Genomic DNA, 14,737 nt, shown 5'->3' with positions numbered 1-14,737 from the left:
CACTCCAGACGGCACCAGACCCTCAAAGCCTGAGGACCAGAACCACAGGCTGCTGAACCTGCCATCTCCTCAGCCTGGGTCAGGCTCTGACACTGGGTGGCATCTAGGAACAGGAGGAGCCCCCCTGCTRACTTACTGCTTCACTCACTGACACACACAGCAATGGAGGGAAACAGGAGTGGAGGTTCAGAGAAAGAAAGAGGGGATAATGGTGGGTTGGGTAAGATAAAAGAATCCCAGGGGAATGTACTGTGTTTATCAGTGATTCTCCCTCAAAGCGAAGACTTGTTTGCACACCTCAGTGTGTTCAAAACTGTGCGTTTATAAAAGGTGTGTCCTGTATGATGTGCGTTGGATTTTTATGGAATGAGGCATGTATTATGATTATGATGTTATGTGAAAGTAAGTGTTACTGTTTGTTTGTGTGTGTGTGTGGAAGGGGCGGTGCTCATGGCTGTTTCCTGTGAGAGAATGGCAGGTCAGAGGTGAGAGGTCAGCGTCTAAGAGTCACAGTGGGGTTGAGGTGAGGTCAGATTCGGGGCAACTGCTTCTCAATGAACTCCTTCACTGCTGCCATCTCCTGCAAGATCAAAATAAAGAAGCGTATAAGAAACCGAACATCATGAATACTTCCACACTGATACTCATAGAAAACCATTAGCACACGCAGAACAACATTGATACTCATAGAAAACCATTAGCACACGCAGAACAACATTGATACTCATAGAAAACCATTAGCACACGCAGAACAACATTGCTACTCATGCATGTTGCAACCAAAATCCCCCTCTACCTGAGGACAGGAGCTGTGCATGAGTCCCGGGTAGGTCCGGAAGGTGATTTTCTGAGGGTTGACGATGATCTTGAGCTTCTCGGCCGTCATGGCCCCAAACTGCACTGGGATCATGGGGTCCATCTCCCCATGACACTGCAGTATGGGCATGTCCCTATTCCCGCTGGTGCTCGCCGCCTCATGGGCACAACAGACCATTACATTCAATTATTAAAAGCAAAAAGTGAAGACCAAGACCAGGTTCTAACGTCAAATAACCTACTCAGTTCATTCATATATATATACAGCAAAATCATCAAGAGCAATGGAGAGAAGAACGTTCTCCAGTTCGGAATCCAGCCCAGTAAAAAAATAAACAGCTCTGTGGAATGTTCAGGGGACTGAGTACTGGAAATTGTAGCGAAACAAGTAAGCTGTGCAAATGTACCTGTGGGAAACTCTTGTGAAGCGGCAGCCAGCAACTGAGGGCAACCACACCCGCCAATTGCTGCTGACAGGTGAGGGCGGTATACAAGGACAGAGCCCCACCCTGGGAGACYGTGGAAAATAGAGGGAAAGAAAAAGGTAGAATGTGTTTAGACCTATGGAGATGCTGTTCACGGTTCACATAGTTTACACAGTTTCAACAGCAATGTTGAAAAATCACTGACAATCAGGAACTGGAAAAATAGGTKTTTTTTGCACAACACCTTCAGAGCGATTGACATTGAGTAACCTCACCTGAGAGAACCCTCCAAGCATCACACGATTGGCGGGTATTCCATTCTTTACCTCATGGTCGATTATGGCTTTGACTYTGGAGAAGTAGGGTGAAAACAGAAGCTGAACATATACCCGGTGTGTAGTTACGATGGACACTGTTTTAGCTAACATGGTTATGTTAATAGATCTTGGTATGATATCTATGTGCATCTACAGTGCTACACAGTGCATTCCAAAAGTATTCAGACCCTTTCCCTTTTTCCACATTGTTACTTAACAGCCTAATTCTAAAATTGATTAAATTAACTCTCAATCTACACACAATACCACATAATGACAAGGCGAAAACAGTTTTTTTTATGTTTGCAAATTTATAAAAAAATAAATATCTTATTTACATAAGTATTCAGACCCTATGAGACTTGAAATTAAGCTCAGGTGCATCCTGTTTCCATTGATCATCCTTGAGATGTTTCTACATKAAGCAGATTGGAGTCTGCTTGTGGTAAATTAAATTGATTGGACATGYTTTGGAAAGGCACACACCTTTCTATATAAGGTCCCACAGTTGACAGTGCATGTTAGTGCAAAAACCATGGCCATGAGTGCGAAGGAATTGTCCGTAGAGCTCCGAGACCGGATTGTGTCGAGGCGCAGATCTAGGGAAGGGTACCAAAAAGTGGCTGCAGCACTGAAGGTCCCCAAGAACACAGTGGCCRCCATCATTCTTAAATGGAAAAAGTTTGGAACCACCAAGAATCTTCCTAGAGCTGGCCGCCTGGCCAAACTGAGCAATCAAGGGAGAAGAGCCTTGGTCAGGGAGGTGACCAAGTACCCGATGGTCACTGACAGAGCTCTAGAAGAACAACCATCTCTGCAGCACTCCACCAATCAGGCCTTTATGGTAGAGTGGCCAGACGGAAGCAACTTCTCAGTAAAAGGCACGACAGCCCACTTGGAGTTTGCCAAAAGGCACCTAAAGGATTCTCAGACCATGAGAAACAAGATTCTCTGCTCTGATGAAACCAAGATTGAACTATTTGGCCGGAATGCCAAGCGTCACATCTGAAGGAAACCAGGCACTGCTCATCACCTGGACAATACCATCCCTACGGTGAAGCATGGTGGTGGCAGCATCATGCTGTGGGGATGTTTTTCAGCYGCYGGGAGACCTGTCAATATCGAGGCACAGATAAACAGAGTAAAGTACAGAGAGATCCTTGATGAAAYCCTGTTCCAGAGCACTCAGGACCTCAGACTGGGGTGAAGATTCACCTTCAAAACAGGATAACGACCCTAAGCACACAGCCAAGACAATGCAGGAGTGGCTTAAGTCTCTGAATGTGCTTGATTGGCCCAYCCAGGGCCCAGGCTTGAACCCGATTCAACATCTCTGGAAAGACCTGAAAATAGCTGTGCAGCGACACTCCCCATCCAACCTACAGAGCTTGAGAAGATCTGCTGAGAAGAATGGGAGAAACTCCCCAAACACTGGTGCGCCGAGCTTGTAGCGTCATACCCATGAAGACTCTAAGCTTCTTTTTTTATTATTATTATACATTGGCAAATATTTCTATATATCTGTTTTGTCAGTATGGGGTATTGTATGTAGAATGAAGAGGGCGGGGAAATGAGTTAATCCATTTTAAAATAAAGGCTGTAACAAAACGTGGAAAAATTCAAGGGGTCTGAACACAGTCTTTAGAACATGCATAATAGTTGTGTTAAACTGAATGACTTACTGTTCTCCGCTGCCCTCTTGATGCCAGCCTCGTCCTCTGGAGAATCTGGGCTGAGCCCCATCAGGTCAAACCTACAGAAACACACAGATCCATGTTCAGACGATGTAATACTCATCTCATACACTGAGCTCCAAAAGTATTGGAACAGTGACATTTGTTGTCGTTTTGGCTTTGTACTCCAGCACTTTGGATTTGAAATTAGTGAAAGTTAGGCGCATAAATATCATACTCATCATTATTCASAACTTATTCAGGACCATCCGTAATCATGGTAGCATCCACATTAATGTAGAAGTGTTTAGAAACGTATTTTAATCTTATTTACAATAAAAGTTACTCCAAAATGACAATACATAATTTACCATTAATTTCTATTGGGCACAAAATAATCTGAAACCACCAAAACAAACAGCAAATGCATCCAACAAGTTTGTAGAGTCACAATCTTGATGTAATCATTGCTTGCTAGGAATATGGGACCAAATACAAAACTTGACTACTTTAATACACAAGTGAATTTGTCCCAATACCTTGGGTCCCCTAAAACYGGGGGACTATGTACAAAAAGTGCTGTAATTTCTAAAGGTTTCACCCGATATGGATGAAAATACCCTCAAATTAAGGTGCACTGTCAGCTTTAATCTCATAGTCATTGTATCATTTCAAATCTAAAGTGCTGGAGTACAGAGCCCAAACAACAACAAAAATGGGTCAATGTCCCCATACTTTTGGAGCTCACTGTACATCTAATGTGCCCCTGGTATCCTGGTAGTGTGCGTGTCTTTGAAGGAATTCCATGTTCACAAAATCTCTTACCAAAAGGAAATCTCTTTTCCACTGAAGTGTAGTTTACAATCAAGCTATTGGCCAATGGCAAATGTTTTAGATCAGTGCAAACATGACTCACCATGAAGGCATGGTCATCTTCATATTAAGAGTGACAGGGATTCTGGGCCTGTGGAGAAACAAATTAATCAATGGACACGTGCTATACTAGGTTAAAGGACTAAATGGTTGTATAGAAAGATAAGAGACTACCAAAGACAAGATTCGACTCTGACTGCAACACTCCAGAAACTGAGGCACTCAAGAAGAGAAATAAACATGTCAGAAAATATGAAAGATAATAAAGACTTACGCGTGGGGGCAGATATACTTTACATGTGGCAGTCGGATAGTCGTCATGGTGTCTGCCCAGCCATGCCTGAGAAGAGGAAGAGCAATTCAGAGAGAGAACGTGGTACTCTATACAGATTAGGCTGTTAGATTTATACAGAGAATAAAAGGCGCAGCGTACTAGGTTGGGTTTGCTCCGAGCAGAACTCGGCTAGGCGACGCAAACGTCTGTGCCTCGCATACTCCCTTAAAAGACCTTCGCTTGAAAAGCTATTTTATTTTATTTTACTGTTTGTCCCCCTTGAGACGCTGTAGCAACATAGGCAGTATACATCAATGACCATAGAAGTGTTGATATACACTTCCTCAAAATAGTCTGAATTAATCGAAAATAAATCAGGAAATCTGTCATTCATTTTGACGCTTTTGCCAGGCAGGTCTTAGTCACGCCATTTTGCATCTAAGATGTTCGTTGCAGTATTTCTCTAGTGAGAACATTTGCATGAAAACTAAAAGTTCTTTGTTAAATGACAAACACTTCATTGAAGAATSCTGTCCATGGTTCCCAATCCTACTAGGAGTAGAACTGTTGTCAAATCCCCGACGAAGGAGCGTCGACATCTGCTACTGAACTTCGATTTGCCTCAACGACAAAAAGTGTGTGTGAAATGCTGGGAAGCCTGAGACAGGCTTAAGACAGGAAACTCACCCTGAGTCACCCAAACCATGAAGGAAGATCACCTGTGGTAGAGATGGGGAGATTGACAGTTTTACATTGGGTAATGGTGCATTAGGAACATTAAAGAGCATGCCAGTTTACTGGCTACTGCACTGTATTTGCATTTGAACACCAGGCTCACGTGAATTATGCCAAACAGCAAAAACAAAAGGGCAAATTCCTGCTGTTGCCAAGACGACTCAGCTTATATTACTGCTTGTCAACTCTAAAGAATAGCATTTATCAGAGGCATCATAAGAGAACATCTGAATTTGGTGAGCCATATAGATTTTTTTGTACACTACGTAAAAATCTAATACGCACCTTCACAAATTAATTCAGTTGGTTTTGACCTAACAAGTGCTTGCAGACCCACAACTTTGGTGTAATTGGTTTGTTATCCCTTTAAGCGACAATATATTAACATAGCACAGTTCAACGTTTTTTTATTTACATTTGGTGGAGTTGTCAACTAATGTGAAATCAACAAAAATGTCAGGACATCAAATCAAAGTGTATTTGTCACGTGCGCCGAATACAACAGGTATTCACCTTACAGTGAAATGCTTACTTACAGGCTCTAACCAATAGTGCGTGTGTGTGGGTGTGTGTAGGTAAGTAAAAAAATAAAACAACAGTAAAAAGACATTTGAAAATAACAGTAGCAGGGCTATATACAGACAACGGTTAGTCAGGCTTATTGAGGTAGTATGTACATGTAGATATGGCTAAAGTGACTATGCATATATGATGAACAGAGAGTAGCAGTAGCGTAAAAAGAGGGGTTGGTGGGTGGTGGMACACAATGCAGATAGCCCGGTTAGCCAATGTGCGGGAGCACTGGTTGGTCGGGCTAATTGAGGTAGTATGTACATGAATGTATATTTAAAGTGACTATGCATATATGATAAACAGAGAGTAGCAGCATCGTAAAAGGGGGGTGGGGGGTGGCACACAATGCAAATAGTCCAGGTAACCATTTGGTTACCTGTTCAGGAGTCTTATGGCTTGGGGGTAAAAACTGTTGGGAAGCCTTTTTGTCCTAGACTTGGCACTGGTACCGCTGCCATGCGGTAGTAGAGAGAACAGTCTATGACTGGGGTGGCTGGGGTCTTTGACAATATTTAGGGCCTTCCTCTGACACCGCCTGGTGTAGAGGTCCTGGATYGCAGGCAGCTTTGCCCCAGTGATGTACTGGGCCGTACGCACTACCCTCTGAAGTGCCTTGCGGTCGGAGGCCGAGCAATTGCCGTACCAGGCAGTGATGCAACCGGTCAGGATGCTCTCGATGTTGCAGCTGTAGAACCTTTTGAGGATCTCAGGACCCATGCCAAATCCTTTTAGTTTCCTGAGGGGGAATAGGCTTTGTCGTGCCCTCTTCACGACTGTCTTGGTGTGTTTGGACCATTCTAGTTTGTTGTTGATGTGGACACCAAGGAACTTGAAGCTCTCAACCTGCTCCACTACAGCCCCGTCGATGAGAATGGGGGCGTGCTCGGTGCTCCTAAGTCTTGGTTACGTTGAGGGATAGGTTGTTATTCTGGCACCACCCGGCCAGGTCTCTAACCTCCTCCCTATAGGCTGTCTCATCGTTGTCGGTGATCAGACCTACCACTGTTGAGTCGTCTGCAAACTTTGTGTTGGAGTCGTGCCTGGCCATGCAGTCGTGGGTGAACAGGGAGTACAGGAGGGGAATGAGCACGCACCCCTGGGGAGCTCCAGTGTTGAGGATCAGCGTGGCAGATGTGTTGCTACCTACCCTCACCACCTGGGGGCGGCCCGTCAGGAAGTCCAGGATACAGTTGCAAAGGGAGGTGTTTAGTCCCAGGTTCCTTAGCTTAGTGATGAGCTTTGAGGGTACTATACTGTTGTACGCTGAGCTGTAGTCAATGAATAGCATTCTCTCATAGGTGTTCCTTTTGTCCAGGTGGGAAAGGGCAGTGTGGAGTGCAATAGAGATTGTATCATCTGTGGATCTGTTTGGGCGGTATGCAAATTGGAGTGGGTCTAGGGTTTCTGGGATAATGGTGTTGATGTGAGCCATTACCAGCCTTTCATTGGACATAGGTAAAAGGTTGAGTGAAAAAAATTAACTACTACATTTTTGCAAATCCAATCAGTCTTCCACGTTGATTCAACGTCATCGCACAGATAATTTTTTTGACATTGAAACAACTTTGATTCAACCAGTTTTTGCCCAGTGGGTTCACAGTCGGCCGGGCCCATAACAGTACCGCGATACTGGTTAGTATCGTGGCAAGTAAATAAAACACAAAGCGGATCTAACTTCTTAAGGAAAATGCCCTAATGTTTCAAACAAACATCATTACGATGTCATTCAGAGTCACATTTATTTTRCAATTCAAAGCAGACAATATTTTATATACAGCAGATTTTTATAGGACTATTGTGATACTGGTATCCTTCCGGCCCTAGTACACAGAATCTCTGAACAACAAACTAGCTTCAGCATGGCAAGCTTAGCAATAAGCGGACATATTTGCTGATGGATGCCCTAAGTTACACTATGGTGTTGGTGTGCTCTCTCACCGCAGCGGTCTCCTTCTCTGTCCCAGACACCGTCACAGCCTCGGCGAGCAGCGGCACAGACATGTTGTTGCCACACATACACTGTAAGGAGTGCTAGAGAGAGGAGGGGGAAGGGCATATCAATGATGTGGCTGGTTATCAATGCTGCTATTCATCATAGGGACAGACATGATGACTAAAGACCTGAACATGCTGCAGTTTATGGCTGCTATGAACCAATGAGAGGCTGAGTACTGAGAGTAATCTCCTCAGTCAGGAAGTACTGAAACTCATTAACTAAATGCACTCCTAACTGCAAATCTGTTATTAACCAAAATGCAAATAAGCTAGTATCAGCGCCACTGCCTATACACTGAAAACGGATATCGGCTAGCTAGAGAATATTGTTTTCAAAGTCAACATTTAATACCCTCATAGCGTCAYGTTGAGCGCGACATATGAAAAAAGATTGAGGCAAGCAAAAGAGAAAACACAATGATAAGAGAAATGAAAAGGAAAAGTGAGGTTAATGTATAAACCTTCAGTGAGATTAAACACTGAGTTAGTTACAATTCCACCCACCTAATGACCTGTAGTTAGTGAAAGCAAAGGGAGACAGAGAAAGAGCCAAATCAGGGGAATGAGAATGACAGGCTCAATAGGGAGAAAGACCAGGACCGTGCGTCACGCATCACAATAACTTTCTGCACTGCAATGACACGCATGCTCATTATGCCTTTGCCTCATTTCCTTGTCACTGTCAGCTATTGTACACTTTAATAGGCTTAGTGCCTACCTTTAAAAAAGGTTGTACCTTCAAGAGGTGATGAATAGCTAATATTTGTTTYGTTAATTTTGGCCCACTCCAAAACAACCAAGCTATATGATTCCCCCATGCAGGTAGGCCTACAGCACTCTGTCCTTGCAACCCGGGATCCTTTAGACATCCCTACCCCCATTGAAGTTYACATTTGAATTGGTTATGGTAAGGGTTAGGCTTGGGCTATGTAAAGGGACGTCCCAAGTATCCCGGATAGCACATACCCTCGCTGGTGAATTGGATACTAGCATCAATGACAAAGTGGAGGCTTTGTTCCTGCATGCCTGTATAATCTTTGACTTTATGCCGTCACTTAACGTTAGCCTGCCTGTAATTGTATTTGCAAGGCAAACATCCTCAGTCCCTTTAAAGATAAAGGAGAAATCGCTGCTTGTCCTGCATTGATTGTCRATGATCCCCTGTCAGCAGTTGTTAAATAGCTAAGCATGGATGGAAGGAAATGCACCGATTTCACGGTCAGCTCCCTCAGCAAGCCTTCTATGGATGATACAAACAATGCCGTCCATGCACCGCTACAACATCACGAGTTCGCATCTGACTTGCATTAAACTGAGAAACCAAACTTTGACTGGTTCAGTGGTTGGCGTAAAAATTGTGCCGCCTTGGCCCTTTATTTACTTGCATTTACAGCAGATAACGGCTCCATTTTCTCAGTAGTCAAGCGCAATTGTTACTCGGAATAAAAACCCTGTAATGTTTATCCGGTGCGTAAATTCTAGCCACCAGGCAAGCATCGAGTCATATGCGGCAGTCAGTATAGCCAGCTAGCACCAGCAACACTGGGTTGTATTAATTCCGCTGATTCTGTTGCAAAATGTTTCTTAAAAACGTAACGAATCGGGGAGGGGCATACCTGGAATTTTCCAATAGAAAATATCGTTTAAATTGCAAAACTACACTGTTTGGATTKATGATTTACACCCCTGATTTTATTAGTAAACCAAGTTACGCATGCTAYCTAACGCATTAGCTGGTGTGGCTACTTGCAACACGTCAATTATCTTTTTATATATTAGCTACTTTAGTTAAATTATTTGACAGACATATGTGGCAATACATTGACAACTAAAGATCGAGGGTACGGATATGTTGTTAATTAGCTACTGTAGCTAGCTAAAGGAAGGGGGTGGGTATGAAGAAACAATGGGGGCTTAGAGATGCATCTTAGCTCGCTGCGAGCTAACACAGCCGTTGCGTTGTGCAACCCGGCGGGGAAATTCAGGAGAGGTTAAGTGCAAAGCCGCTAGCTAGATTGTTTCAAAACGTTGATAAGCTAGTCATCTACATCCAAGCAGTCAYCTTAATCCTGTTTAGCTGGCTACACATCCTCAAATGCTCAATGACCAGCAGGCTAACCACACAGCAGCAATCTGTAGTACACTGCCCTCCGGTCTCTTTCGGGTTTGGTTCGATTGACATGTGGGCTAAATTCGACCAGGTATTTGAATACATCACTTCCCCATGCCCTTCAACCAAAGCGGTAACCAAAAGGCCCATYTGGGTTCGGTTCGGATGGGGTAAAGGAGTATTGTAAAACCGCGGCCCGCTAATACAAATTCATACACTCACCACTTGCTGTCCCAGAATCTCAACGGAACTTCCGCTACTGGTGTAGAAGGGCAGGGATTCTTTTTAGTGACGTCATGATGTCCACACCCTTTCTCCTGCTTGTACTGCACACCACGCCATCAATTGATCCATTGATAGTGCAATTTTCACTAAACAAATATATTATACCAAATCCAAAGAGCATCTTTTCAATACAAATAACAATACTGTAGCCTTTTATCACTCCAAAATCTACATTTCAATACGATTCTATACTCACAATAAAATGTTTTTAAAAATACTAGTATTCTCTTATGTATAACATATCTTTATTCTTCAAATAATTACATCACACACACAACAGCAGAGGGCATTTTCTATTCCTTAGACTAGGCATACAGCATTTTCCTTAAATTCCCAACTCGTTGCACAAAGCAATCACATTCAGCAACTGGCAGCAATGACACCTCATTAATAATGCAATGAAATCACGAGTTAAATAGCTTTCGTGTTTGGTGAGTGTCAAAGGAAGCAGTGTGCAAGTCACTTGGGTATATGGGTAAAAAAACAAAAACATTTTACCTTTATTTAACTAGGTAAGTCAGTTAAGAACAAATTCTTATTTTCAATGACGGCCTGCCTTGTTCAGGGGCAGAACAGATTCGTACTTTGTCAGCTCGGGGATTTGAACTTGCAACCTTTCGGGTTTCTAGTCCAACGCTCTAACCACTAGGCTACGCTGCTGCCCTAAATCTAATCTATTCAAATGAAAACCTTATMCTGATCTACTTTGATTGTGTCAAAAAGTTCACATTATTACTAAGCCATTCAGAGCTTGGATGAGAAAGAATGTGAGTTATCGCCCACTGCAGGTGACATTGGAGTCATTCCAGTGTTGCTGAGACAAGTTGTCATATTACAACAAACCACTAGGTGGCACAGTCTCCAGATATATTTTAGATAAAAGCACTGAAGCTTTTGACGCTTTATCACAGCGTTACCAGTGAGTGGCGTTAAATGTATTCATTACCCAAATGAAAATTGACACTTCTTTCAGCCTCCACTCTTTGTGGTACAATAAGTGCAACAACTGAGCAAATCCAGATTAGACACTCATATTCAGTATTACTCATACCTGACCTCCAATAACAAAGTTCACCCACAAGGCCTAAGTATCCATCACCACTTCCTTTTGACCCATATCTGTCAATGCAACTTTCCCACCCCTCCTTTCTCTCAGGAGATGAAATTTGTTTGTGGGATGATGCTGTCGACTTTATGGTCTGCAGGGTTAGCGGACGCCTCGTAGTTGCAGATAGTCACTTCATGTCTGTGAGCCTGGGAGGAAGAAAGCAAAACAGATGAGACAGGTGAGGGGTTTTGCCATTTAACAAATGGACAACATGGAACAGTCAAAGTAAAGCCTGATACACAAGRGAAACATAATTCTGCAAATCAATAGAACGATAAACAAAACAAAAATTCAGCGCCTGAGAATTTACTGGAGGTGGGTCTAATTTGTTCTCACCTGGGAGTACTCCCCTCTCAGCCCAATGTAGTAGACCCGTGTGGACTCTGTCCCAAAGTTCCGTGATATGTGAATGGACAAGTGATTAACGTTGGAGAAACGGGCAATCCTGGAAAGAATGATCATTTAGGGTTAATTCYTTTAGTGGGTTTTAGGTTGGGTGTGTACTTAGTCACAGTAAACTGAAATTAGATTTTTTTTTTTTTACACATGCTTTGTTATCTTGTCTCGGAAATAGTCCATGTGTGAGCAGTCACCAAACCCCATTTTTTCTGGGAAAACAATAGTATTTTTAGTGTATGTGCACGCTTCTATTGCTCTTACTTAGTTGGGTATTCCAGCTGAGCCAGTGGATCTCTATTGAGACGGAAGGCTTGTTCAGGTTCTCTGCCTGTGTCATCAAAGGACATTTGGGGTATGTTCTTGTACCTACACGGACAATGCAACAATACAAAGTGACAAACAGTTAGTTATCAAAACCACACATGCTGACAATAAATAAATGTAGTTCCATGCCAATGTAGCGGAAGCTAGCTAATTGTCACTAGCTGTCTTGTCTCACTGTGTGAAGAGTGAGTCAAATGTCACTGACAGAGCAATACGTTAGTTACTTGCTCTTTCAGTTTGCCCAGAGCTGGGGGTGTATTCACTATGAACCAAACGAAAGCAAACAAAAGCAAACAGAACAAAACGACCTGAATCTGTCCAATGGAAACTCGTTGCAAAACATTTTCTGTTGTGACCCGTTTTGCAATAAATGAATACTCCCCTGGTTGAGTCGTGAGTAATAAGCATCATATCAAATCTCAGAGCGAGTTTATACATGCTACACTGGCTCAATGCAATCTCACAGTCAGGACCCGAGGTGTTTCTGAAAGGCAGAAACAGTACTCACTCACAGTCTCATTTCAGCAGGATGCGATTCATCATCTTCACCGGCGATGATTATCCCTTTCAGCTTGACACTTCCAGTGAACCTGAGAAAAATATGATTTGTGACAGAATGCATAAAACACAATATGATGAAACAAGTTTGAAGTTAATATTACAGGATAAGAAAGGATGAAAAGAGGGTTGAGGGGCGGGGTTCTTACGGGATGTTGAACAGGAGCTCTTCATCAGCATCACTCTCAACAAACTACAGAGGTTAGAGCCCGTTTCCAGAGAATTAATGAGAAAAAGTTTCACATAACAGTTATGAGAAAGTTAAAAGTGGGCCTTCATCACATTAYAACGGTTATGAGAAGTTGGCTTTCACTAATGGAAGAGGTCCCGATCAACTCTAAAGAAATGTTCACTGACACCAAAATGTTCCACCACTTGTGTAAGTTGCATATTTCGTTCAATGTACAAAGCAAGTCAACATGGGTTTTTAATATTACAAGTAAATGTGTATCATTGACTTCTGGAAGGGCGCATTATATCATCCAGTCTGGCCTTGACTGACGCTGCATACCAATTTCCCTTGCCAATTACGCGACACATTTTTGCAACGTTTGTTTTACCGACGAGCCAAAATGGCAGCTGTCACAGCTGAGTTTCATAATTTCAGATGATAATTCATGGCTTCTACACCCTCAAAAATGGTTACATTGAGATGTACTATACACGCAAGYCGTCGACAACATTACCTTCTCCCTGTCAGTCCGTTGATCCCATGGTTTAAACACGAGTTTCCCATCGCCTTCTCTTGTTTCGTTGAGACACTGCAGTTTCTCGATGTCAATGCGCTGATACAGTGCATACTCCAGGCCCCGTTCCGCTGGCTCGTGCTCGTCTTCACAGCAGCCGTGGCTGTGCCCACCATGGCCGTGACCAGACATCACAGATACTAAATATCGCACTTTAGAGAAATGTACGTCCTAGCTGGTGATGATACGGGCTGTCTAACTAGCTAAGTTGTTTGTTTCAGACGGACCTGGCTGGTTTCACTTRTCCACAACATTCTGGAGAGGAAACCTTTCAAAATCACATGTACGTTAATAGCCAARCAAGATGGACGTACAGATGCAGAACATCAACGTGCTCTCTGATTGGCCTGGCCAACACCAATGAACAAGCACAGGGTTTCCACTAGCTATTTGTTTATTAGCTTTCACACCCACAAAATCAGATTCCACAGTCAAAATTGGCWACAAAAARGTGCTTTTTGATATTTAAGYTTAGGCATAAGGTTAGCAGTGTGGTTAAGGRTAGGTTTAAAAATCATATTTTAAGATTGTAGAAATTGACAGGGTTTATGCCATTAACAAAGCACACAAACCTGTAAAACTCATAACTGATATTAGATCAGTGTCTAGTAGAAAGCTGCTCTCATTTGTTTTGCACCCAACATCCATCGCATGTTTCTTTCAGTAGTCATTATTACAGTCAGTGATACAATATTCCAATATTAAGTTTAACAATTACATATTCTCTATGTTCTCAATAGTGCTGGGAATACAGAATGTACCCTACTACATACAGCAACTTATTCAGTGCACTGTGGACAGGTTCCATTGCTAGATTTAAGCAGTGTTTTTCTCTTATATTCCAACATCAACACAAGACACAATAGACCATGAATACATATTTGAGGGCAAAACGTCAATTTTATTGAAAATGTCCATATAACATTTATTAAAATCTATTAAAATTACTATTTCATCCACGTCCATTTGGATCCAGGTTCAGGGGGAGCCAGGGGTCCCAGAGATGAAAATAAATACATAAGAGTGAAGCTGCAGGGTCCTATCACTTCCTCTCTCTCCCTTTTTGTGTTTTCCTCTTTCCGCACTCACTTCATTCCTCACTCATCACAGTGAACCAGATAAAAGTAGGGATGCACATGTGGTTCAACACTGAACACAGTAAGAAAACAAGGTGTGGATGCACTGGAATAAAATGGGTCTATTCAAATGTATTTAAAACATGCTGCCTGTAACAGCACTGTCATTTGATGTCTTAACTTATGCGTACCATAATAAAGCATAGTTCTGTCTGTGTCAGAGTTCCTCTGTAGTGTATGAATTTGTAACAAATGACTAGTTTCGCATTTGAAATATTTTGTCTGTGTGTTTGTTTGCCAGGGTCTATCTGGGAACATTTAAAAATGGAGGACATCATTGTGTGTGTATTTAAGAAACGCTAAAATAAATGGAGAAAATCTGTGTTTGTGTGTATGTACAGTCGTGGCCAAAAGTTTTGAGAATGACACAAATATACATTTTCACAAAGT

At 42.6% G+C, this 14,737-nt stretch overlaps 2 protein-coding genes across 2 annotated transcripts; both read right to left on the bottom strand.

Moving 5' to 3' along the window:
- Positions 1 to 254: 254 nt before the first annotated feature.
- Positions 255 to 10,099, bottom strand: LOC111956004 (lysophospholipase 2). The gene is made up of 10 exons (XM_023976419.2): positions 10,014 to 10,099; positions 7,625 to 7,717; positions 5,066 to 5,097; positions 4,379 to 4,444; positions 4,148 to 4,195; positions 3,241 to 3,311; positions 1,517 to 1,590; positions 1,224 to 1,325; positions 797 to 973; positions 255 to 580 (listed from the first exon to the last, which is right to left on the bottom strand). Exons 2-10 carry the CDS (start codon positions 7,700 to 7,702, stop codon positions 530 to 532), a joined length of 699 nt encoding a protein of 232 aa, XP_023832187.1. The 5' UTR covers positions 7,703 to 7,717; positions 10,014 to 10,099; the 3' UTR covers positions 255 to 529.
- Positions 10,100 to 10,556: 457 nt separating this feature from the next.
- Positions 10,557 to 13,494, bottom strand: LOC111956006 (PITH (C-terminal proteasome-interacting domain of thioredoxin-like) domain containing 1). Its single transcript, XM_023976421.2, has 6 exons — positions 13,152 to 13,494; positions 12,615 to 12,658; positions 12,420 to 12,497; positions 11,845 to 11,949; positions 11,521 to 11,629; positions 10,557 to 11,330 (listed from the first exon to the last, which is right to left on the bottom strand). Exons 1-6 carry the CDS (start codon positions 13,341 to 13,343, stop codon positions 11,229 to 11,231), a joined length of 630 nt encoding a protein of 209 aa, XP_023832189.1. The 5' UTR covers positions 13,344 to 13,494; the 3' UTR covers positions 10,557 to 11,228.
- Positions 13,495 to 14,737: the final 1,243 nt, after the last annotated feature.

The sequence above is a fragment of the Salvelinus sp. IW2-2015 genome, linkage group LG31 (genome assembly GCF_002910315.2).
Source record: "Salvelinus sp. IW2-2015 linkage group LG31, ASM291031v2, whole genome shotgun sequence".
In the NCBI taxonomy this organism is placed as follows: domain Eukaryota; kingdom Metazoa; phylum Chordata; class Actinopteri; order Salmoniformes; family Salmonidae; genus Salvelinus; species Salvelinus sp. IW2-2015.
Note: the sequence above shows the minus strand (reverse complement) of the source record. Positions and strands in the feature narration are given on the sequence as shown.

Coding starts and splice junctions, on each gene's coding strand:
- LOC111956004 (XM_023976419.2), bottom strand. CDS start 7,702: ATGTGTGGCAACAACATGTCTGTGCCGCTGCTCGCCGAGGCTGTGACG. Junction 4,196..4,378: donor AAGTATATCTGCCCCCACGC/GTAAGTCTTTAT, acceptor GTTTCTCCACAG/GCCCAGAATCCCTGTCACTC. Junction 974..1,223: donor TTCACAAGAGTTTCCCACAG/GTACATTTGCAC, acceptor TGTGCCCATGAG/GCGGCGAGCACCAGCGGGAA.
- LOC111956006 (XM_023976421.2), bottom strand. CDS start 13,343: ATGTCTGGTCACGGCCATGGTGGGCACAGCCACGGCTGCTGTGAAGAC. Junction 12,498..12,614: donor GAGCTCCTGTTCAACATCCC/GTAAGAACCCCG, acceptor TATTTTTCTCAG/GTTCACTGGAAGTGTCAAGC. Junction 11,950..12,419: donor CATCCTGCTGAAATGAGACT/GTGAGTGAGTAC, acceptor TTGTCCGTGTAG/GTACAAGAACATACCCCAAA.